Genomic DNA, 26,827 nt, shown 5'->3' on the forward strand with positions numbered 1-26,827 from the left:
ATAATTGGTGTGAAAATTAAAAATATTTCAGTATACATGTAAAAAAAATGCAGAAAACATGGCCAATGGGAAGTCATAGTAGTATAATAAACATAGTAATACATCTGTTGTGATAGGTTGTAATTTAGAAGTACAGACAAGCACTGCTTAATACTGAAATACTGTAAACCAATAAAAATGTACAAACCTCATGGAAAGAAATATATAGCAAATAGGAGTAAGTATCAGCTTTAGACACAGTGATAGGATAGGAATCGGCAATAGGTTGTCATAGTAAGCAATCGGAATGGCAATGCAGAAAATTAAACAATATGATTGGCCTGGATGGGAGAAAACCTACACGAATGCGGTGGATTATAATGAGCGTATAAATATCAAAAAAGAAGTCATAAACAATAAAAAAATAAAAGCACATGCATAGTATATGGAGAAAGGGATGACACGCAAGTCTTAAACAAAGTAAAACAGTGGTGTGGCAGAGATAGCGCTGCAGGAAACAAGTGGAATACAGATAGCTTGGATAGAATTAACGAGGAGCTTAGAGAAGCAGGCAGTAGACAAAGAGAAAATATCTGGAACATGAAGTACAACTCCGTGTTGGACAGAAACACAAGCGGGGTCAACTAGAAATATGAGTAACAATGCAAACAATACAAGAGGGTAACCAATAAGAAAATAATAAGCTAATGGTGATTAGGAGTAAGTATTCGCAATAGACACAGAGATAGGATAGGAATAGGCAAGATGTGAAGTGATAGGTTGTCATGGAATGCAATCGAAATGGCAAAGCAGACAACATACCAGATTTTGAGGGGAAAACTGTGGACACAGAGATAGGATAGGAATAGGCAAGAGTTTATGCGATAGGTAGTCATAGAAAGCAATAGAAATGGTAAAGCTGAAAACTTACTAGTTAATGAATGGCCTGGATGGAAACGTCTGCGAATTTCAAAATGCGCATTGGATGCTCCATAATATGCCTAAGTAGAACACTGTTACTATTATATTTACTTATATCCAACATGTGTTCGTATACTCATCCTTTAAGCTGTCTTGTGGTCTTTCCCACATAAAATGCGGGACACAGTGCACAACACGCAATAAAAGTTTAGGATAATGAGGTTGGTGAGTGGTTTGTTCTTAAGTAGGGAGAAGAGAGTGTATGAAATGTGTATTGACTTGGGTAGCTATAGGGACTGAGCTGATGTTGGTAGTTGGTGAAGGAATCGTAGTTTGGCCTGGGTGTAATAATCTTTTGATTACATTCCAGAAAATATAAGGGTTCTGTTGGTGGGTGTCTTGGAGCTTGGAAAAGTATTTAGCTTTTTCTGATATTATTTTTTGTTTTGAAAGGTTCCTAAAGCTGTCTAAAATATTGCAGTTTGTGTGGCATTTTCTCAGCAGATCATGCTTTCCAAGCTTTACCTCAGTTTTCCACGAGTTACCTGGTTTCTCTTGTGGGCCATGGGGCGGGATTGAATTTGATTTGTTTACATCTGATGGGAGCTAGTTCATTTAGTAAGTCAAGGAATGTGTTGTTAAAGTGAGTTACAGTATTATCTAGGGCTAAGTACTTCAAATATCCTAGTCACGTTTGTTGAGGTGGCTAACAAAGGTGTCATTACTGAAGGAGAAGAGTGCACAACTTTTACAAAAGAATCACAGGCGTAGGAATGTTTGTTGAGGTGGCTAACAAAGGTGTCATTACTGAAGGAGAAGAGTGCACAACTTTTACAAAAGAATCACAGGCGTAGGAGAGGTACACTTGTACTTTTTCCCATTTTACCCACTGATGATCTTCTGTCTCATTATAAATAATAAATTACTTATTACTGCACTGGCTACTAATCTAAAAGAGTGGGAGTTGATGTACACAACTATCTAATCCCCTTTTCTTTTCAAATCATCCCAAACCAATCAATTACTACAACACCAGTATTGCCTGTTCCCATATATTAACAATTTAAAGAAAAACAAGCCAGAAGCTCAACGTCCAAACTTTAATGAAAGAATATAACAGCAAAGCCTTTGAGTCTACGGCTCTTTATCAAGGCATAATGACAATAGATCAAACTCTCTCTATTTTAAATAAAACACCAGCCAATCAGATATACTGTCAATCACATGAATCACAATTTAAACATAATTCCAAATCTGAAATGTTCTGCTCGATGCTTGACACAGTACTGAATAACAATGTGTTCATTCTTAAGTGATTTTTCCATCAACAGTTAGGACATATGCCAACTTACTGTTAGCCAAATGGGAGAAAAAGTTTATTTTTAATAATGGTGGAACAACTTTTAAGAATTCATTCAAGTGTGGATGCTGAGCTTTTGGCTTGCTTTTCTCTAGACTTGGTTTTGCTTTTGAAGTTCTTCAGCTACCAGGAGAGAATTTTTGTCTTTTTTGTATGCACTTTTTATTTTCTTTTGGAGCATGGCTGTTTCACTAGCCAGATGGATCCACAGCCCAGATGTTCTTCCTCTCTGCAAATTACCAACACAGTTTCAGCTGCCTGCCCTGACAGACTGCAATGTTTTCTTAAGGTCAGTACTAATCTATTTTAACTATATGCACTGGTTCCACTGAATTAACAAGTCAAATTCATAAGATTACCCTGGCATCGTGCCACTTGACCTTAGTTCCCAGTGCCTCTGTCAAGTAAAACCACTGGAGTGATCAAACTAGTTTAAAACTATGAAAGTGCTCGAGTTGAAAAGTGAGCGACTTAAAAGACTGCAATGGCAAAGACTCATGTTTTGCGCCTATTTGGGACTAGGTACTGTCCCTAGAGGACTGAGAATTACAAAAATGTCAACATATAGCAATAAATATCCTGAGCTTTTGCTTAAATGGCAAGAACTGAACTTAAAACTAAGTACAGACTATGTGCAGCTGATGAAAGATTTTTCTTTACAAAATATAAAGATGAAGTGACATCTGAGATAGAATCCCTGGAAGACAGGCTTGTTAATTCATTGGATTTTAACCACATCTTAAGTGAATATAATAGGATGCTAGAAAAATTGAAGAATTTTGAAGATAAAGTAATATTAACAAAAAAAAAAGTAAACTTCTTTGGGATATTAATGACTTTAAACAGAACAATGTCTTTCATTGGCCAAGAGACACCAGATGAGTGATGCCACTACCATTAACTTTCTCTTCATCTGAGAATATGTTACAACCCAGTAACCCTATAACTAATCCATTGGATACACCTGCTGCTTCGACCCATGCAAAATGTAGTAAAGCTATCTGTGAACTGGATAACTGTAATACTTCTTTGCTTGGTGAATGTAACACTTCTAGCAAACCCAGAAGTGTTGGATAATTTAGTGAATGGTGACCATAACTCCTTAGATCCACGAGAAGTTGTTCCTCAAAATGAAAGTAATAAATGAACTGTTAATGTTTTTTTTAGCTACTGCTTTGTTTCAACTACAACTTCCTATAAAAGTCAGACAACGCTCTAGGGGGCAAAGCAAAAGTTGCAAGAAGTTTGGAGGATGCGAGATAATCGAGCTAACTTCAGCAATACAGATAGGAACCACAAAACTAAGCCAAGGTAGGACCAGTAAACTGTTGTTAATTTGTCTAAATATGTTTTTAATGACCGAATTAAAGTTGCTAGGTAAAGGACATTCTTGTATTCCTTCTTATGAAGGAGATCTTCGTGAACTCTTGACGGACTTGAGATCAAACTGTTATAAGAATGAGTTTAAGTGTGATAGTAATTATCTAAAAAGGTTCAGCACCTTTATATCATTAAGCACTTCAACAGTTAAGGCATTTCATACCATGTGTGAACAGGAATTTTATGAGATGTTTTTAAAAATAATAACATCTCTAAGTTTTATAATCTAGACACAAATAATACTAATACAGTTACTAAACAGGCGGACAAAGGTGGGAAAATTGTAGTTATGAACATCAATCACTATAATAACTGGATGTATGAATTTTTCTCAGATGCTGACACTTTATGTAGAAAATTACCAGCAAGGCAGTCACGGCAGTAAAATTCACTTTTAATAAAAACATAAACCATAAAACAAATAAAGACAAGCGCTTTTGCATATGCAATACGCTTCTTCAGGTCTTGCTGACACTTTTGTGAAGGTTGATAAAGCCTTTGTGACCAGTGTTATTAACAAGGTTAAATCCTTTATATAGGATTTACTTGTGGAGAGCTTGATTACACTTGAAATGTATAATTATTTTTACTCTGCTAATCTACTGATTCCATCTATCTATGAACTTCCTAAGATTGATAAAAATCTAAATATTCCACCAATGAGACCTATTGTTTCTGGAAATAGATGGTTTACAACAGCTCTTTCCAAATATTTACAGAAGCAACTTGCTCCATTGTTGAAGTTTAGTAGAAGTTACATTAAGGACAGCAGTGACTTCTTAGGCAGTTTAAGTAAGTTGTCTAATAATAGTGAATGGGATGACATCTTGTTAGTAACCATGGACATAAAACAAGAAGTTATGTACTCACCATAACGTTCGATGTATGTAGTCCATCTTGCCACACATTCTTACCCATGGGTTCGGAGCCGAATATTGGCTCTGACTCGGCCTATTTACTAGCTCAAAAGTCTCTGATTGCCTGGGTTAAGAGTGTATCCCATAGTACACTGCTTCGCATCCCCGGATCTAGTTTGCTGCAAACAACTCAGTTATTGCATACATAACACACATCCATACAAAGAAAAATTCCAAACAAATTAATCAAAGGGACTTTGCATGATAAAATTTTACCTCCAAATCCTCCAGGCAGGGGGGAAGGTGGGAGGGTAAGTAAGAATGTGAGGCGAGATGGACTACATACATCGAACGTTATGGTGATTACATAACTTCTTGATGTTATGTAGTCCTATCTCGCCTACATTCTTACCGATGGGACAGCGTCCCTAGAACCTACAACCCGGGTGGCTCATAGGAAAATACTCCTGAGAACTGTGGAGCCAAATGAAGATCTGCCCCTGGAAACCACGTCCAATTTGTAATGAGATACAAAAGTGTGAGGAGAAGCCCAAGTGGCAGCAGCACATATATCATCCATTGACAATCTAGCTTGGTAGGCTGTGGATGTGGAAACAGCTCTTGTGGAGTGGGCTTTAGGTGGAAAGGGCAAAGTTTTACCTGCTGTGTGATAGATGAAGGAAATACACCTGGCTATCCATCTAGAGAATGTGACCTTGGATACCAGAGAACCAAACCGGTTTTCGGAAAAGGAGACAAAGAGTTGGTCAGATTTCCGAATTTCTTTTGTCCGATGGAGATAGAAGCGTAACTGTCTATGTACATCTAGTTGGTGAAATCTGAATTCTGCCTTGTTGGAAAAATTGGGGAAGAAAACTGGCAACTCAACAGACTGATTTATACTGGACAGGGAAGCCACTTTGGGAAGAAATGACGGGTTTGGTCTAAGGGAGACTCTATCTTTATGGAAGATCAAATATGGGGGTTTGATGGAAAGGGCTTGGATTTCGGAGACCCACCTCACTGAAGTGATAGCTATTAAAAAGGCTGTTTTCCATGTTAGAAACTTTAACTGGCAGGTAGCTGCAGATTCGAAGGGGGGAAGAGTGAGGGCTTGAAGAACAAAATTGAGGTCCCAGGGCATAACAGGTTGTGACACTGGGGGACGATGCAATAGGGTACCTTTAAGGAATGCTTTACATAGTCTGTGTGCCATGAGGCTAGGTTCATTGGCCATGTGGAAGTTTGATATAGCTGCCAGCTGAACTTTGATGGTGGCTGAAGCGGACCCCTGACAAAATAATATAGACAAAAATTCCAAAACAGAATCAATTGGAGCCGTGTAGGGATCAATGCCTCTGGAATGAGCCCAAATAGAGATTTTTTTCCATTTGCTAAAGTAGATTTTTCTAGTGGATGGTTTATGAGAGGATGACAAAACATGGACTACGTCTAGCGAAAAATTCTGACATCTGGCTAAGGATGGAAATGGAGTAGCCAGGCTGTCAGCCGGAGTGTCCTCAAAGAGGGGTGGAACTGTCCCGACATGTGTGTCCTTAAGTCTGGAAGGGGTTCCAGAATCCAAGGAGTATCCACAAGGTAGGGTTGAAGGAAGGGGAACCATACTTGACGAGGCCAGTGTGGGACAATCAGAATCATCCTGCTTCCCAAGGATTGCGCTTTCTGAATCACCCTTGAGAGAAGGGGAAACGGAGAGAAAGCATAAAGCAGACCAGAGGGCCAATTGTGAGCTAAAGCGTCCCTGGGTGATTCCCCCAGTGGGGGGATCAGCGAGAAGTAGTTGCTGCATTTCGCACTGAGGGGGCTGGCAAAAAGGTGGCAGCAAGGTTGACCCCATCTGCTGAAGAATCGCTCTGCCACCAGGTGATTTAGGGACCACTCGTAGGGCATAAGAATCACCCTGCTTAGCTTGTCTGCTATCACACTGGTCTTCCCCGAGATGTGCGTTGCCACTAGAAACCGTTGGGAAGCTACTGCCCAATGCCACACGCGCATGGCCTCCCTGCATAGTGGATAAGATCGGGTTCCTCCTTGCTTGTTGAGATACCACACTACTGACATGTTGTCTGAGTGTATCACAATAGTCCCTAGAGGGAGGACTTCTTGAAGTGCCTGCAACGCAAGAAGCACTGCTCTCATCTCCAGGACGTTTATGTGCAAATGTATCTCGTGCTCCTGCCATGTGCCTTGGACCATCCTGCCGGGATAATGCCCCCCCCCCCCCTATCTGGGAGGCGTCCGTAGTCACTGTGGCCACAGGGACGGGTGGAACAAAGGGCTTTCCTACATTCAAGTTGCTGGTGCACAGCCACCAACGATGGTCCTGCTTGCTTTTGTCTGTCATTAGGATTGGATGGGATTGCGGAAATCTTTGGAGAGACCAATGGACAAAGAGAAGCCATTAAAGAATTCTCATGTGTAATCTTGCTAACGGGACCAACATGATAGTAGCTACCATGGTCCCTAGGAGTTGAAGAATCAGTCTTGCCTTCGCATGTCTCACAGGCATCAGCATGCAAATTTGTTGTTGCAACCCTGTGATCCTTTCTTGTGGTATGAACGCTCGCATTTGAATGGTGTCCAGCTCTGCACCTATAAAGGTGGCACGCTGTAAGGGCAACAAGGCAGATTTTTTCCAGTTTATCGTAATGCCTAATTGATGACATAGACTGATAGTAGTATCCCTGATCTGAATTAGTAGATGCCTGGTGGGGACGGTGAGGAGCCAGTCGTCCAGGTACGTAAACACCTGGAATCCTTGACGTCTCAAGTGAGCCGTCACCACTGCCATACACTTGGTGAACACCCTGGGGGCTGTGGTGATACCAAAGGGCAGGGCTCGAAACTGGAAATGTCTGGCTCCCAGCTGGAAGTATAGATGACACCTGGACACCCTGTCCATTTTGATATGGTAGTAAGCATCCTTCAGGTCGATGGAGCACATCCATACTTCCTTTCCCAACAATGGGAGAATAGATTGTATGGTGACCATACGGAATTTGGACTTGTGTACGTAATGGTTGAGTTCACTGAGATCTAATATGGGTCTCAGGTCCCCTGTTCTTTTCGGCACCAAAAAGAATCTTAAGTCCCTAATCCGATCTGGTCTGAGGGGACTGGTTGGATGACTCCTTTTTCTAGCAGCTGAGATACCTCTGAGGCTGCTTGATCCCTTTGACTGGGTGGAATGTCTGGGATTCTTCTGATGGGAGGGGGTACTGAACAGAATGGAATGGTGTAACCTCCGGAAATTATCTTTAATACCCATCGGTCCTGGGTGATGTTTTCCCAGGCTTCCTGATGCAAGGAAATTCGACCCCCGATTGGCTCTGGATAAGCACAGTCGGGCACACCCTCAGGAATGAGAGTATGGGGAGCCATGAAAAGAGTCACGGTCCCCAGAATTGTGGGGGCCCCCTCTGCCTCTGGGGCGACGTCTCCCTGAATAACACACCCCTCCCCTGCCTTGGGAGGGGGTTTCACCTTGTGCGGCAGGAAAAAACCCTTGTCATTTCTTGAACCACATCTTTCCGCCTCGCTGAGCCTTGGGGTTAGGCCTAGACGGGAGGGAAAAACGGACCCCTACAGCAGACAGGGTCTTTCCGTCTTGCTCGCACCTGGTGAGGGTGTCTTTCACTTTGGTCCCAAACAAGGAGGAACCATCAAAAGGGGCATCAGTGAAGGAAGACTTGAAGGCCTCCGCAAAGTGACACAGGCGCAGCCAGGCTTGCCTTCTAAGGGCTACTACTGAGCTGGCCACCCTACTCACTCCCTCAGCAGCATACAAAATGAGTCGCATGGATAAGTTTGTGATGGAGTTGAGGGTAGAAACCTGTGCGTTGACTGTCTGAGCCACCGCTTCAGGTATGCTACCCGCAAGAGCATCTCCCAACTCCTTAAGGAGATCTCTCTGGAGCCGAGTGAAATGAGATAAGTAGTTCAGCGACCTTAAGGTGAAGGTAGCTGAAGACAAGGTATGCTTCCCGTATCAGTCCATAGTCCTAGACTCCTTGTTAGGAGGATGGACCGAAGAGGAAGACTCTGCAACTTCCTTCTGGGTGGCTGCCGCCACCACCATGGCATCTACTGGGACTCCCTTTGTCAGAAATTCTTTTCTGTGAGGGGCGGAGAGAAATTTGTTGGGGTGCCATGGTACTGGCTCCACAGAATCAGGTTTTTCCCACACCCTTCGACAAATAAGGTCAAGAAGTTCATCGAAGGGTGGAGACACCCAGGAGGCGGAAGGTTGAGCACCAAAAGCCTTAAGGAATACAGACTCCTCCTCGGAAGGGGTTTTGGAAGGCCAGTCTCCTCTTTGTTTCAGTATCTCCAGGATATCGGAGAAGGAAACATCATCAGAGGAAGACTTGGGGGACCCTTCCGATTCCTCGAGGTCAGTATCAGAAGTGAGAGACTCGTCCTGGGAGTCTATGTGCTTCCTCTTGCACAATTTCTTTCTGGGAGGTTCCTCAGGCACAGGCTCTGAGGGACCTTCAGAAAGTGGGGGACTGCTCGTGGGGATATCCTTAGGGCCTGGTGCTCTGCTGTCTAAGGATAGGTGGGTGTCAGAAGTTCTCACCGGAGTGATGGGGGATGGAATGACCGACCCGAGTGACGACCTGGCCAGCGCGCTTCGCATGACCTCGAAGGCGGGTCCCCACCCAGAGTCTGAGGACCGACTGGCTTCCAAGGCCATGACCGGGATCCCCCTAGCCGATGCACCAAGTGGGAGACTCGGAACCGAAAGATGTCCTGAGGCATCCCCTTCGGGCCCGACCGAGGAGACCCGAGTCTCGAACCCTGTGGACGGAACCGACATGGTTGGAGCCAATGTTGGCACCGATAAACCCAGTGGGGGTATCGGAGCCGGCGCAGGAACATCACTCAGAGCGGAACATACCGGCTCCGACAGCAAGGATGTGCTCGGAGGAGGAATCGATGAAACAACCATAGGAATTGGCTCCGGAGCCGACTGGGTCGGAGCCGAAAACAATTTAGCCAACACAGGCGACTGCAGGAGCCTCTGCACCACCCTATCCACATCCAAATCGGAAAGCCTGGAGGATTTGGAGGAGATGGATGGAGACTGAGACCTCTTATCTGGTGAACCATGCCTCACACTCGGTGACCGGCTCCGAATAGGTTCGAGAATGATTGAAGCGGACGCTGATTCACTTAATACAAACACCTCCTGCGGCCCCGAAGATGGTGGAGCCGAGGAAGCAGTATCCAATATGGTAATTTTCTCCGGAGGCTCCGAAGATGCTGATGGAGCAGGAGACCTTTTCTTGGACTTGGAGGACTTAAATTTCGACTGGGAGCTGGGAGCCGAATCTATAGCCTCCTCAAAAGATGGTTTAAGCAGTCCCTTTAAAATCAATTTGTTTTTCCTCTCTTGGAGCACCCTAGGACTGAAGGTGTGGCAAAAACTACACGACTCCTGTAAATGGATGGCTCCAAGACAGTAAACACAGACAGTGTCCATCCGTGATGCACATTTTATATCCGCACTTCGAACACTTTTTAAAGCCAGAAGGCTTATGTTCTTTCTGATCCTTAGACATATCCAAAGAGTTAACAACTTCCAACGGGTGCAAAGCACACAGCGTAACTACAGTTAACATTAACAAAAAGGGCGGGAAGCCCACTACTTAGACAGCAGACAGTACCACAGAGAAGAGCGAAGCTCTAAACCAACAAACAATAACCACGAGAACAGAGAGAGAACCTCTAACTTAACGGTTCTCAAAAAAGAGTATACAATAAGAAACAGACGAACTACTCACTAAGGGAGGACTAGGTCCTCTAACTAAAACGGCCCTAGCCCGTGGGAACTGTTAGGGATACCACAAAAAAACTCTACTAAACTCACAAACACAACTACCGCAGCAAGAATAGCTATTAAAATAGCTTTTGAAGTAAGAAGCAACCAATTTCTCAAGAGAAATAAGTCAAAAAGAGTACTTAGCCACAACCAAGCAAGACCACGTCCGAGCTCTACAAGCGGCAAACGAGATCTGGGGATGCAAAGCAGTGTACTATGGGATACCCTCTTAGCCCAGCCAATCAGAGACTTTTGAGCTAGTAAATATGCAGAGTCGGAGCCGATATTCGGCTCCAACCCCATGGGTAAGAATGTAGGCGAGATAGGACTTCATAACATCCCCTGATCGCAGTAATCCCTAATGACTATGGCTTAGCGTGTATTAGGAAATTTTTACATGCTCACAATGATTTTCTATATTCCAAAACTGAAATGCTTTGCTTGATGCTTTACAAAGTACTGAAATAAAGTGTTCATTTTTGATAAGTGTTTTTTTCCGTCAATGGTTAGGGCTAGCTATGGGCCCTCCAGTGGCAAACACATATGCCAACTTAGTGTTAGCCAGATGGGAAGAAAACTATTTTTAATGATGATGGAACAACTTTTAAGAATGAGTATTTAGTGTTTTTAAGCATTTTGTAGATGATGTGTTCCTAACTATGGAAGGGGAGTGTAGGCATTCTTAATAATTTTACTGATTACCTACAAATTAGTGCTGACATTTTAATCTTTGATGTTAACTATTCACATGATAAAGCCAACTTCTTAGATATTGTTGTGACATTTTGTGACACTAAATCTAACACTATGATTCACAGAAAAGATGAACAGGCTGTCAGGTAAGTTTATTCTGATAATATGCATCCGAGGTAGATATATAACGGAGTGGTAAAAAGTAAGTTTTTGAGAACAAGTAGGCTTAGTACAAATTATATGAATTTTATGTATGACATGGATAACATGGTCAGAGGTTTTTTTGAGTAGGGGATGTAAAAATACACATGTTGCAAATACTAAGGAATTGGTAACTAATGGAAGGAAAGACTTGGCTAAACCCTATTTATGTGCTAATAATAACAACACTAATAATTGTTCTAATAGAGATCATAGGTTCATAGGTTAGTACTAGGCTAACGGCCCTTGAGCCAGTGCAAGCCTAGCCCAAGAATATTCCCAGTCATCTGGCTGCCAGATGTTAGTTCTTTGTGCCCTTATCAAGCAAGGCTATTGGAGTGATCCCCAGGGTAAATTTCCTATTACCCCATCTACTCATCAAGATTTTTCTTGAAGAGGGCTAGTGAGATGCTCTGCTTGATATGAATGGGGAGTTTATTCCAGAGTATGGGAAGTCTCTGGGTTATGAACCTGTCCCTTCAACAGGTTCTGTTTAATGGGGTGATAAGGTTGAGGTCTTTGCAGTGTGTGGCACGGACGGATTGTGACTTTTTTCAGATGCAGCATGTCTAGCAATATTCGGTCAGACATGACTTTGTAAGTCAAGCAGAGATTGCCTCTAAGTAGGCGATATGAGATGGAGTAAAGCTTGAGTTTTTTTGAGTCTTTCTGTAGAAGGCACATGTTCGAGTCCTAAGATCCTCTTTGTGAGTAATGTTTGTGGCCTCTCCAGCTGTTGGAGGTGTCTAGTGAGGTACATGCCAAATGGGGCATTGTATTCTATAAAGGGTCTATTGAGGGATGAGTAGAGCGGGATTATGACTTCTTCCTTCCTGGATGAGAAGCCTTTTGTAATGAGATGTGCCATGTAGAATGACTTCCTAATGACAGTGGCAACATGGTTGTCGAAGGAGAGGTTGCTATCTACTTGTGTCCCTAGATCTCTTATGACACCTTCGGAGTTGATTGTGTTGCCCTCGATATGGTAGTTTGTGGGACCCATGTTTTTCCCAAAGGGAATGGAGATGCACTTTTTTGCATTGAGCCTAAGGCCATGGTTCTGGCACCAGTCGGTCTCCGTGAGGCCTTTTTGTAGGATGTCTACATCAGCTTGAGAATCAATAATAGCGCCCAGTTTGCAGTTATCCGTGAATTTGGTTAACCAGAGTCCCTTTGTGTTGGCTTGGACTTTAGAGAAGTAGATGCCAAACAGGAGAGGACCCAGAACAGATCCCTGTGGGACTCCACTTGCAACTGCCCGGTAGTTAGATTATGGAGTGTGCCACCTTCACTATGTGGGTTCTGTCAGTGAGCCAGTTGGCGATCCATCTTGTGATGCAAGGGTTAATGCCCACATTAGTGAGTCCATCAATGATTCCAGACTGGGGGGTGGTGTTGAATGCTTTGGCTAGATCGAGATAGGCTGTGTGGACAGCCTTGCCTTCATCCACCGCTCTGGTGACAGATTCAAAGAAGTCTATCAGATTGAGCAGACATGATCTGCCCTTCACAAACCCAAACTGCATGAGGTCCAGGGTTTGAAGGTTCCCTATATCCCTATTTGTAAGATCCATAATGATGCACTCCCATAGCCTTACAGATCAGACTCATCAGGTTGATGGGGCAGTAGTTCCTAGGGTCAGTAGTCACTCCCCCTTTATGGACTGATATGACTGTAGCGGTGCGCCATTCGGTGGGAACTAAGCCTGAAGTGAGGCTGTAGTTGAACAGGGCACTCAACTATGGTGCCAGTTCTTTTTGTAAATCATGTAGGACACATCCTGGTTCATTACCTGGCCCCATGGAAGCTGTATTTTTGGCTTTGGTCAGTGCGGTTTCTACTTGTTCAGTCATAATAACAGGGATTCGGCATTCCTCGGGTATTGGGATGGGCCATTTAGGGGGTAAAGTTTGCACTAAACCTGTCTGCCAATATATTGGCAATATCAGTCAGTTCAGTATAAGTGCTGCCATGGTTGTCCTTCTTATCTGTAGCAATTTTGTTTTCATAACTAGCTTTGGTGGATTTGATGAGGGATCTCAGTTTTTCGCTGAGATTTACAAGGGTATTTTTCCAGTCTTGGGACTTTACCCTTTTCTGTAACAGTTTTTTCCTTCTGTTGTAGAGTTTGTTTATGGCAGATTGGCTTTGTTTTTCTGGAGGACAACGCCTTGGTTCTGCTTGCTATGGCCCAATCTATGCACTTGGGTAAATGCTCATACAGTGCCCTTGGTGTATGATTCAGCAGCCATACTCCCATTCCCCAAATCTATGGGTGACATGAAGTTTGCCACTTCTGTCTTTAGAAGCTCAAAATTAAATTTGGAGAAGGTCTTCACTGTGGTTTCCTTTTTTTTTGGGGGATATGGATATCGACAGTGATTATCTTGTGGTCAGATCTAACCAGAGAGGGGCTGATTATTGGTATAGAGCAGCGACCCCCAATGTTTGTAATGACCAGGTAGAGAATGCTGTTACCTCTGGTGGGGGTGCAGATAAGCTGGTCCAGGGCACTGAAGTTAATGAATTACAGAAAATGTTGGGCATTTAACAAAGTATACTAGACATATTAATATGGTCAAACACATAATCCAGAAAAATTAGGCTATATTACAGTCTAATCCAAAAATGAATAATATTGTAGGGAATAGACCAAAGCTTGTGTATAAAAAAAATAATAAATCTTAAATGATACCTATGCTATAAAGATTTAAGAGTTTTTCAGAATACTGATAGGAAAATTAAAAGGAATGGCACTTTTCCTTGCCACAGCTGCATTTATTGCAATGAAATAAATACTGATTTATACTTTAGGCACCCTATCAGTAGTAAGATTTTTACATTTAAAGTTTCAGGTACCTGTTATACTGAGAACGTGGTTTATTTTGCAAACTGCATTTACTGAGAAAAGTTCTATACAGGAAAAACTAATATGAAATTAAAAGAACGGACTGGAGTACATCTTTCTGATATTTGCAGAAATACTGATCTCCCCTTCCAGTGAAAATGGGTGTTCCCCAAGGATCCATCGTTGGACCACTACTTTTCAATATCTTCACCAACTCACTCAACTCCTCTTGTCCACAATCCTCAGTCCAATATGCAGACGACTCCACAGTTATAACCATTGCTAACTCACCCTCTGAACTTCTAACAGCTACCCAGTCTTCTTTCAACTCTGTTGAAACCTGGCTCACCAATAATCAGCTCATCCTTAATCCCAAAAAAAAAAAAAAAAAACTCTTACTCTTTCTCCCCAAAACTGTTACTCATATCAAATCTACTTTTCAAATAAAACCACTAAATCACACTCTCATAGTTGCTGACTCTAGTACTAAACTCCTTGGTGTAACCATTGATGATCAGCTAAAATTTGACCGCCATATAAATAACAGTATCAGGAAAACCCATCAAAAACTAGGACTTCTCTACAGAAATAAAAAATTCCTAACCCCTGAATCTAGAACTACAATCACACATGCTTATCTTTTGCCATGCCTAACATACTGCTCCCAAATACTCACAAATCTCAACTCCACCTTACTTGGCAAACTCAAATCAACGTATCACAAAATAGCCAGATGTGTGCACAACAAACCTACAAATCTCACCACTGTATTTCTCAAACATCTAAACTGGCTTGAATTACCACACCTCCTACTCCTCTCTCAGCTCCAAATTATACACTCCATTTATTCACCATCCTACTGTCCAGCACTAAACACCATAATCTCCCACTGTGTCCCATCCAGACTACTCAGGAGCTCCACCCAAAACCTTTTACAAATTTACAAGCCCAAGTCCAAAACAGGCGCCATTACATATAGCTACCATCCCTCTACTGCTTGGAACAAACTCCCACAAGAAGTTAGATCATTTTCACATTCTAAAGTTTTCAAACTAGCCACTAAAGAGTACTTAAGTCACTAGATTTCTACCTGTTCTCAGCCTCCTTTAATATACCTTCACTAAACAAACCTAACTTCCTCTCTGTCTTACCATAATTTCTTTTCCTCTATGCCAAAACATTTACAACTTAAACTAGTCTACTTCATCATTTTTTTAACTAACACGATTTCCTTCTGCTGCAGTATTCTTCATAATATTTTTATAGATAATTGTAACTGCATATATATATGTTAACTGTTCTACAAGTTTTATTATGAATGATTATAATGTTAACTGTGTTTGTAACGGTTATATTTTTTTTGTAACTATGTTTTGGAGCTTTTATCCCCAGGCCTCTGCTGAAAAAGGGCTTTTGCTCAGTCAGACAATCCCGGTTAACAAATGTAAAATAAAATAAATAAATACTGACACTAATGCGCTGACTACACATATTTTAAATAGGGGCAAGGAACAAAGATTTAAATTTGGAGTGTTACACAGTTTTTTCAAGATGTCCAAGGAGGAGATTTAGTGACACAAACTGAAATAGCAGAATACAGGTGGATAAATTATTTTACATCAGATAAACCACCGGGTTTGAACAATACAAACAGCATCAAGCCAGTATTAAAGGCTAACTGGATTTTTATGATGAATCTTTATGAACTTTTATAATGAAATTTATGACTATCTTATATTTTTACCGGCTGTTATACAACTACCGATTAGTTATTTTACTATTTTTTTATCTTTGTATTTGTTTATTGTTACATTATCCAAATGTAGTGAATTATTTATATTTAAATTGTGAGTCATGATTGACTACATATCTGATTGGCTTGTGTTTTATTTAAACCAGAGAGAGGTTGCTCTACAGTAAACTCTCAGTTAACTGTCACCAATGGGGATTGGTAGATGCTGGATAACTGTAGTTTCTGGTTGCCTGAGAGTTACTATTAAAAATGGGTCTGACTAATACTGTAACCTATACTATTTGTTTGGTTTGACTTCTTTTCAGGTTGGGGAGAGAAGGAATTTATTCCCATTTTCCTTTTTAAAACTCTAAAAACTTAAGGTATGTTTCTGCGGGGTCAAAAACAAAGTGTAACATGAAAATTGTACTGCATTTCTTCGATATTTTTTTGCTGGTTGCTTGAGTTCAGGTTAACTGAGAGTTTACTGTATCATTATGCAATGATGAAGAGCCAAAGAGCTTTGTTGTTTTTTTTGTTGTTATACTCTTTCAATAAAGTGTGGACACTGAACTTCTGGCTTGTTTTCCCTCTAGACTTAGTTTTGCTTTTGAAGTTCTTCAGCTACCAAGAGAGAATTTTTGTCTTTTTTCAAATCCAAAAGCTCACAGTAACTTTGACATCTGCTTATGACACATCAACATCCACAAATGATGTCCAGCCCCATGCACAGCTAGGCGGCTTATAAAGGCCCTATTGGTCTTAGCCTAGTAACAACCTATAAAGCTAAACAGTGCTTGCTATAAAAATTAGATTTGCCTCACCCTTAACTATCTTGAATACTTTTGCCTTTCACCATTCCAAAAAAAATTTCATACTTCCTTAACCTACAACTTTAGGCATTCTCAACTGCATAACCTTCATGAACTTATGACCACAATAAGGCAATGTTAATGAGCACCAGGTACTTAAATCCTGTATATCCTAAACTTCAAAATGTAACTCACTACTGACTTCAAAATTCCTATATTTATGTTTCCCTCACCCTTCCATTCACTAAAAATCATAACCACAATCACCTCCTGCATTTCATTAAGATTTTCATAAAACAAATACTATCAACACTGTCATCATCAGTTCAGCTGTCTTCATTTATAACTTCCAAAGCATCTCTCAGCCATTCTTTAATAGTACCCCTTTTACTCTCTGTTCCAACACTTCCCACCCTAGGTGTCCACATACTCGTCTTATTAGTCTGCACATCTTTTTCATCATTTCATATACCATTGTTAGATTATTGTTACAGACAGTCTCTTATTAAAACAATATTTTAACAATTAACACTCTAGAATACAGACATAACTAATATACAGCCTTCAGATCCAAGACTTAAATTATGTTAATGTAAATCAAAGTAACTGACAAAGGCTGGAGTCTCATTTCCTCTAAGGACTTCATCATAATAGAGAGGTTAACTATACCATTTAAATCCATTAGGTCCACCCATTATCCCATTTGTTTGTGGTTTAAATGAGGTCCACTAAACAGCACATTCTGCTATCAAATTTCTGTACTTTTTTTTTTCAATGTAACCACCTTGAAGCATACTTGCCCAAAATATTCTTCTTTCCAATCTGGATTTCCCCACCGTTTATCGCACCATCAAACCGATGACCTATTTTCCTTCTGGTGGCTCCCCAAACTTCCACCTTTTGGTTAAAGCTTTTTTAACAACTGTACACTGTGCACAGGGCCAGCAATCAAGGTGTCTCAATCCTCACCTCTAACACCATTGATAGGTGCCCATACAGGGAAAGTTTAATAAATACACACAGTAAAGTACAATTTCCCTTAAGAGCACACAGAGATCACAGTCAGTCTGGGGCTGGTTTATCCCTTTTTCTCCAGGTCCCCAATAAGACTCCCCCCACTGGCACAGCTATAGGGTCCAGATCTCAGCCTAGTGGGCAAGCTGAAACCACCAGCACCCTCTCTGTCCAACAAGTGCTTCATGTCCCTGCCCAGTACCTGACACACACACACACTTACTTTGAGATAAGAGTTATATACAAACAGACACACAATCCTGGGGAAGGGTGGCACAGGTTCTCCAGCTGTGCCCCTTTTACCCAGACTATACAGTAGTACCACTTGCCACCACCCACTAATATTTATCAGCTACTCAAAGGCCCTTATTAAAGGGTGTCCAATTATTACTGTGCAATATTATTATCCAAATGGTAAGCATGACTGCACAGGAAAGCTTATTTGGAGTGACTTGGCAGAATATCACTATATATATGCAATGTACTCTAGAGCTTAAATTATCTCTACACAAAACAGCCACAGTTGAAAAATTTAAAAATATTTAATAATAAATAAAAAAACGCAAGACAATACTTCTTACTACACACTGCTAGTCAAGAGTTCAGAGATCATAGAAAATTTTTAAAATAATACCGTAGAAAATTTCTGACATAGCCTAGTACCTACCTTTGAACCTATCTGCCCGAAGGCATTTATAAGCCTAGCCGGAATGTGTTTGCTTTCACCGCCCCCCTTAGATTAGTTCCCTGTGCCTCTGTCCAGCATAGCCACTGAAGTGATCCCCTGGGTAAACATTCTGTTTCCCATCCACTCGACAAGGTTTCTCTTAAAGAATGTTAGTGAGGAGCTCTGACTAATATAGACTGGATTCTTGTTCCAAAGCATGGAAAGTCACTGGGACAGGAATCTATCCCTCCAGCACGTCCTATTTATTGTTGTGGTGAGGTTTAGATCCCTACAGCGTGTGGCTCGGTGGGATAAGGTTTTCTTTAGGTGGAGCACGTCCATCAATTCTGGGTTGGACATGGCCTTGTATGTCAGGCAGAGATCACCTCTGAGTAGGTGGTATGCAACAGAGTACAGCTGGAGTTTCTTCAGTCGAGCTGCATAGGGCATCTGTTTGAGGCCAGTGATCCTCTTGGTGAAGTACTTCTGTGATCTTTCCAGCTGTTGCACGTGTCTTGTAAAGTACATCCCAAATGGGGCGTTGTACTCTATGAAGGGTCTGATGAGTGATGAGTAGAAGGGCACAATGACTTCTTTTGATCTGGATGCAAACCCTTTTGTGATTAGGTGGGCTACACACAAGGATTTTCTAACCACTTTGGCAATGTGATTATCAAAGGCGAGATTACTATCCCAAATTCCTTATTACGTTTTCTATATTTAGGGGACTACTACCTATGTGGTAGTTTGTGGGCACTTTTTTTCCAAAGGGGATGACTATGCACTTTTTGGCATTTGGCTTGAGGCCATGATTTTGACACCAGGTATCCAGTCTCAGTCAGACCCTTTTGGAGGATGTCTGTGTCAGCCGGAGAGTCAATTATAGCCCCTAGATTGCAGTTGTCTGCAAACTTGGTCAGCCATAGTTCTCCTGTGCTTGCCTGTACCTCTGAGAGAAGTATATGCCGAACAGGAGGGGACCTAGGACTGAGCCCTGGGGAATGCCACTTGTAACCAGTATAGAGTCTGACCTAGCTCCCTGCAACTCTCACCATGTGGGTTCTGTCTGTGAGCCAGATGGCAACCCATCTTGTGAAGTAGGGGCTTATGTTCAGGCTGGTGAGCTTGTCTATAATACCAGAATGGGGAATGGTGTTGAAGGCCTTTGCGAGCTCTAGGTAGGCTGTGTGTACCAACTTTCCATCGTCTATAGCCTTGGTAACTGTCTCAAAGTAGTCCACCAGGTTTAGGAGGCATGATCTGCCCGTAAAGCCGAACTGGGTAGGGTCGAGTGTTTGGAGTTTCCCAACGTCTATGTTAATGAGTTCCATGATGATGCGCTCCACAGCCTTGCAGACCAAGCTAGTCAGGCTTATAGAGCGATAGTTCCACAAAAAATAAACTAGTCTAATCTTCCTAATTCCTAGCTATTTCTAAGAGAAACACTAAAGTCTAAGCTCGTACTTACATATAGATACAGGCAGTGCTGGTGATGTTGGATGTTCTCAAGACAAATGTTCTCATGCTCTCATTCTTTTTCTCCTTAAATTGATAACACAGTACCACTGGTTCATTTCAGATTACATCATTTCTTTCTGGTTCCCAGGCTTACAGAACTCAGAGGTTAATGGCCCTATTGATCTTGCAGCTGGGTCAAGAAGCCAGGGCAATAAAAGAAATTATACATGCAAATTCTAGCAGTTAACTCTGGAATCAAAACAATAGGCAGAATGCCTTCCTCTAGACATCTCGGCTCCGAATTTTGACATCAAAGACTGTCATAAAATGCTTGACGACTTAGCTTTCTTACAGCAGAGTGCACTGCTGTTACATTTTTGCAGTTCAATATCCAATGCAGTATTTTCACATTTAAGAGAACAAGCCTGTGGCTTACTTTAATATTTACAAATGACAGAATTATCCACAAAATTCTATCTGGCTAGGCTGGCTGCCTTTACCTATCTTCACAACAACCAATATCAGAAAATAAATATTCTCTCTCTCCATTTTATTACACCCAATTCTTTTATCTTGCTATAATTATTGTATTTTACTTATTTCTTTTTTGTGAAGGGTGTTAATCTGCACTTCTTGCCTCAATAGTCCAGATATCTGTTCCAATTCACCCTTAAAGCATGCCAGCTTTCAGCACAACCAAAATATTTGCTCCCAAACCCCCACAATACACACACACACACACACACACACACACACACACACACACACACACACACACACATTGAGAACTTATGCAGTTGAAACAATGGAATGTCCTTATAATGAACCACCTGCATATATCCCATGGATCTCTACTGCAAGAACTTTAAGGCATTAATAGTGAAGACTCTAACATGGTTAGGTCTTTCATGTAGTTTGTACTAAATGGCCTGTCTGGGTAATCATTTTAGTCTTTGGTTTGGATGTTATTTTAGATATTTTGCAGGCATCGCAATGGTTTATGGACATCAGTCTTAGTTTTAAGTTTTGTATTTCCAAAGTATTGCCAAGCAATCCACTTATACTGTACTGATGAGCGCAGAAAAAATGCAAAACATGGCTTTTCCACAGCTAATGGGTTTGGCTTCACTTGCATGAAAGTACCATTAAAAACTTAAAGTAAAAAGTCATTGACAAACAAAAATCATGTAGCTGAAAGAGTTTCTTGTATACATCCCATAGGCCTCTACTGCAGGATGCTTTAAGACATTACACACTGAAGACTAGCTTGGCTAGGTTTTTGTTTTAGTTTTTGTGCATCTGTGTAGGTATGTATGCATCTCTCTCTCTATTTATAGGACATATATGTATTTATACACACACACACACACACACACACACACACACACACACACGGTACAGGATGTTTGGACCCCACTGAGTCGCCCCCGACCAATTCGACCTGCATAGAAAAAGTAACGTAAGTAAAGACGAAGCACATGGGAACAGAAATAGAAAAGAAAGACTATTTATAAATAGTCTTAAAATTAGTTTAGACAGTCTTTCTTTTCTATTTATGTGGTTTGAGTACAGTTACTTTACAAAAAATAAAATGAGTAAGTTTAGTTACATAAAAAACAAATGCAAAAAGATGAAGGAACAAAGCAGTAGCGATACATTCTGGAAGTTCGCAACACTGCCACAGTAAGGGTAAGAGAGATGGGATGGCAAACTAAAAGGTTTCGAGGAATACAAAGAAAAAATGTTTTTTTTTTTCCCTGACACTCACATTTCCCCTTTCAATATGTCTAAGGTTGAAAATTCCTACCATCGTACTGCCCATGCTCATATTCTGACATATGTCTCATTATCTCTCCAGATCAAGAAAGGTGCTAGGCTATGTTGTGAGTGTGGAGATCTTTAAACTCCGTTACTTCACTTTGCTGAAAGGCACAACATTATATCCAACAGCTTTAATCAGGCACCCTCATCACCACATCTCAGAATAAGGCTTTGTTAACACATAATACAATACCCCTATATTACAACCAGTGCACGTTGCAGCATTAACTTGTCCGAAGTAACCATATAACGGTAAAATTAACATTATATAAAAATAAATAAAATTAATAAATAACAATTAAGGCATTAAAAAATAAAGAATCCCTACAAATAAAACCTAAAATAAAAATATAAAAACACATACATGCAATAAATCAATGATACTTCTTGTTCCTTCATCTTTTTGCATTTATTCTTTTTTTTATGTAACTAAACTAATTATTTTTGTAACGTAACTATAAAAATTATTTAAAATAAAAATATTAATAAAATATATTTACAATGAAAAATTAACAGTGTTATTATTACATAATGGATTAAATAATAACATAATAAAGTACTTATTAGAATATATTTGGGGTCGAATAGTCTGGGGTCAAACTGTCCACTAAAAAAATCCTATAGACAATACATATAAATGTATACATGAGATTGAATAGAAATGCACTGGGGTCGAACCGTCCAGGGCGAATAGTCCTGCTTCCAAAGCACACACACACACAAAAGCACACACGCGTGCACAAGCACACACTAAGTATTTTCCCTCAGCCTCCATCTACCTACTGAATGACTGAACATGGCACTGCTCTTTGGTTGAATCTGCAAATCATTGCTCTACCCCAGATAATAATATAATTAAAGAAGTAAAAAGTATATATCCTTGAAACAAATTCGCTTTACTGGAAAGCTTAATTCTTTGCATAGTTTCACTTGCCTTACTGCCCCCCCAACTCTAGTTACAGCTGAAGAATAAATGCAGTGGGATATAACCTTTCTTATGACCCATTAAAGTGCAGTTTTAACTGTAACGGCATTATGCAGGACTGCAGTCATTTTGAAATGAGAAGCAATAGTTTGCAAAATAGTTTTTTTTTTTTTTTTTTTAAGTTCACTACTGCACTGCAGTGTGTGTGCACTCTCAAAGGTAAGGTAATTTTATATAAAGCACCACTGTTTAAAAGATGACCACGCTACTGAATTTAACAAGTGAATGGTAAATCAGTGCTAAAATTTATGCTGAGGGTTCAACAGTCATATTTATGGAGGGTATTTTTACTGTTTTGTTTACCTTACTTGTTGAATATATGACAGAACTGGACAGGTATACATGTGATAGGTTCATAGGTAGGTACTAGGCTATCTGCCCGAGGGCATTTATAAGCCTAGCCAGAGTGTGTCAGCTTTCGCCGCCCCATTGATTAATTAACTGAGCCTCTGTCAAGAAGAGCCAATGAAGTGATCCCAGGGGTGTATTTTCTGTTACCCATCCACTCGTCAAGGTTTCTCTTGAAGAGTGTTAGTGAGGGGCTCTGCCTAATGTAGTTAGGAATTTTGTTCCAAAGCATGGGGAGTCTCTGTGACAGGAATCTATCCCTCCAGCATGTTCTATTTATTGTTGTGGCAAGGTTTAGCTCACTAGAGTAAGTGGCTCGCAGTGACATGGATTTCTTTAGGTGGAGCATGTCCATCAATTCCGAGTTGGACATGGCTTTGTAAGTCAGGCAGAGATCACCTCTGAGTAAGCGATATGCCACTGAGTACAGCTGGAGTTTTCCAGTCGGGCTGCATATGACATATATTTGAGACTAGTAGTCCTCTTGGTGAGGTACTTTTGTGGTCTTTCCAGCTGTTGGAAGTGTCTTGTGAGGTACATCCCAAACAGGGCATTGTACTCTATGATGGGTTTGATGAGTGACGAGTAGAGGGGCACTATAACCTCTTTATTTCTAGATGCGAACCCTTTAGTAATTAGATGGGCTACATAGAAGGATTTCCTAATTACTTTGGCAATATGATTGTCAAAGGAGAGATTACTATCTACCTGGGTTCCCAGATCTCTTATTATCTCTTCAGTATTAAGGGGGCTGCCACCTATGTGGTAATTCATGGGTGTTTTGTTTTTCCCAAATGGGATTACTATGCATTTTTTGGCATTTAGCTTGAGACCATGACTTTTGACACCAGGTGTCCATCTCAGTAAGGCCCTTTTGGAGAATGTCCGTTTCAGCCGGAGAGTCAATTATGGCTCCCAGTTTGCAGTCATCAGCGAACTTGGTTAGCCATAGTCCTCCTGTATTTGCCTGTACTTCTGAGAAGTACATGCCGAACAGTAGGGGTCCCAGGACCGAGCCTTGTGGGACATCACTTGTGACCGGTTTAGAGTTGGACCTGGAGCCCGCTATTCTTACCGTGTGAGTTCTGTCTGTAAGCCAGTTGGCAACCCATCTCGTGACATAGGGGTTTATGTTCAGGGTGGTGAGTTTTTCTGTAATTCCCAAGTGGGGTGTCAAAACCCTTGGCGAAGTCAAGGTAGACTGTGTGAACTACTTTCCTCTCATCTATGGCCTTGGTGACTGTCTCAAAGCTGTGATTTTTAAAAAATGTTCTGCAAAAACAGTCTTCGTGGTTAGCAAACACTAGCCATTATTATACAAATAACTTACATTGAGGTTTCTGTCCCATATCTGAATTGTTCCATCTTGGCAGCCAGCAGCAATAAACTTTCCATCTCTACTGTACGTACACGATGTTGGAATCACCTTCTTGCCAGTTGCTGATCTTGGTTTAAACACACCTTTATGCTTCTTCTCATTGTTAATATCCCAAGTCCTCACCGTTCTGCCAAGAATAACAAAGCAATGAAAATAAAAGTCTGAAAATTCACTGATGAAACAGTGCACATTTTAATTATAATTCAGTTTTCTTTATTGTAAACCTATAGAACAGTAACCCAAAATAATTCTAACAAAACCAAATTACAGTCAGCATGTCTATTTAAATGTGAACATTGATTGCCACTGTGCCCAACTACTGGGAAGCTGACTTCACAAAATTCTAAGTACTTTAAGTTAGTAAAATACACTGATACATACAGTTAAATTGTCTTTAGGTATATAGCATTACTTCTGTCTGAACAATAAACCACTTGACAAAACTTCATTAAGTATGCCAGTATCCGTACCCAGCTGCAGTTTACACAATGCTGCAAAATGTGATTTACAGAGAAGTTTAGCCACAATCATGAAGCCTCATTCTTGGATAATTTGCATGTCTATGACTCAGGTGCATTACCAGCAGTTTTAGAAAGTACTTTTTGGTGGTAATTATCAATGGCAGCCCATTAATCGCATTTGCACAGCCAAACAATCGTGCTTCTATACATATGCAGAGATTCATATACACACGCACACACACACACATTCATATCCCCCTACTACTACATCTGCACTTCATCTTACCCTTAACCCGGTCTTTCCCACTGACTATAACGGGACAGCATAGTATTTTAATGTGTTAATTTACAATGAGTCATGTTAATTTACACAGTCAGATGACTCTCTGAATCGCTTAGCTGTGTAACCCCCTTCTCACAGGTATTTTCGGGGAACCATACATGGCTAATTAGAATTAACCACTCTCCCACAATGCTTCATCAGTATTTAGCAAGGGCATGGAGACAGCCCACCATGGTGATTTGGTGATTATACTCACTAGGTAGAACCAGAAACTGTGAAGTTGGCTGCTTGTTTTAGGGCTTACTATTCACAACAGCCTCTCAAGAATCCCAGAAAAGATTCACAAAGTTATACAGAGCATACATATTAATGAGAAATGATACCCATTCATTTATTAATTTATTCATTTCCGTATTCCCAATTCCAATATTTAACTCCTGAACTTATTACAAAGAACACAAAGACAAAAAAATGCTTTGCACTTTCCACAGTTCACTTTTTTTAAAGATCAGTGAGCTAAGTCAGTCAAAATGGAGAACACAATCTATCAACCTTGTTCTAATAGAGCACAAGTCCATTCAAAATATGTTGTCTTTCGGCTTTTCCCAGTTAGGGGTCGCCACAGCGGAACTCCGGTCTGCTAATGATTGGCAGTAGATTTTCACGAACGCCGATGTGCCAGCTCGACATCCAACCTTCAACGAAAGCCCGGCCATTTACGCATGTCTTTCGAACGGGCATCCAACCGCGGGGAGGACATGCAGACTTCACACAGAAGGCACTCCCCGCATTCCAGCGGAGAATCGAATGGGGAGAACCTCTTGCTGTGAGGCAACAATGTTACATTCAAAATATAAATATAGTAAAAACAAAAATAAGAAGTTATGTACTCACCATAACGTTCCGTCTGAGTAGGTAACTTCATTTGTCAGCAACCTGTGGGTATTGGATCCGACCTCGGATCCGAGCCGGCAGCTTTCCAAGCTAAAAGATCCAAGCTCTCAGCTCCTCCCCCTTACCCATAATACCCTGCTACCTCCCTCCAGTCCTCAGATCGAGTTTGTCAAATATGCACCCAACAAAAAAACAACAATCTAAGACACTCGAAAGAGGAACACTAACCTGATGCATGACAAAGGAAAACCTTCCGTCATGGATAAAACCATGAAACAGACTAGGGGGAAGGAGGGGGGGGGGGTCGGTTGCTGACAAATGGAGTTAACTACTCAGATGGAACGTTATGGTGAGTACATAACTTTTTAATCTGAAGTAGTTAACTTCATTTGATCAGCAACCTGTGAGACAGAGTCCCCAGCTACCAAAAACCTTGGGCGGTCCTCAAGGAAGGATATTCCGGAGCACTGCGGAGCCAAATGCTGCCCTACCTCTGGATATCAGATCCAACTTATAATGAGAAATGAAGGTATGAGAAGAAGACCAAGTAGCCGCTGAGCAGATGTCATCTAGAGGAACTTTTGACCAGAATGCTGCAGAAGTAGCCATAGAGCAGGTAAAATGGGCATGAACCCCCAAGGGTTCAGGCCGGCCGGAAGCTAAATAAGCGTGTACGATGCAGTGTGATATCCATCTCGCTAAGGTAACTTTCGTAATAGGCTTTCCCAAAGATGGCTTAACGAAAGACACGAAGAGTTGATCAGATTTCAGAGTAGCCTCTGTCCTGTGAAAGTAAAAACGCAATTGTCTGTGCACATCAAATAAGTGCAACCTGTATTCCCCTTTGTTCTGAAAGTTGGGGAAGAAAACAGGCAAGTTAATGGTTTGG

General features: G+C 41.1%; 1 protein-coding gene across 1 annotated transcript in view; it reads right to left on the reverse strand.

The window, feature by feature from the left end:
- The window catches only part of WDR70 (WD repeat domain 70), a 2,546,720-nt gene that overhangs the window by 1,503,674 nt on the left and 1,016,219 nt on the right, over positions 1–26,827 (reverse strand). The window contains exon 10 of the mRNA XM_044069907.1: positions 24,253–24,427. Coding sequence (XP_043925842.1) covers positions 24,253–24,427 — 175 coding nt within the window. The remainder of the gene's footprint in view (positions 1–24,252; positions 24,428–26,827) is intronic.

Source organism: Protopterus annectens, chromosome 1.part0, assembly GCF_019279795.1.
Source record: "Protopterus annectens isolate FY-2018-M chromosome 1.part0, PAN1.0, whole genome shotgun sequence".
NCBI classification, from domain to species: Eukaryota; Metazoa; Chordata; order Ceratodontiformes; family Protopteridae; genus Protopterus; species Protopterus annectens.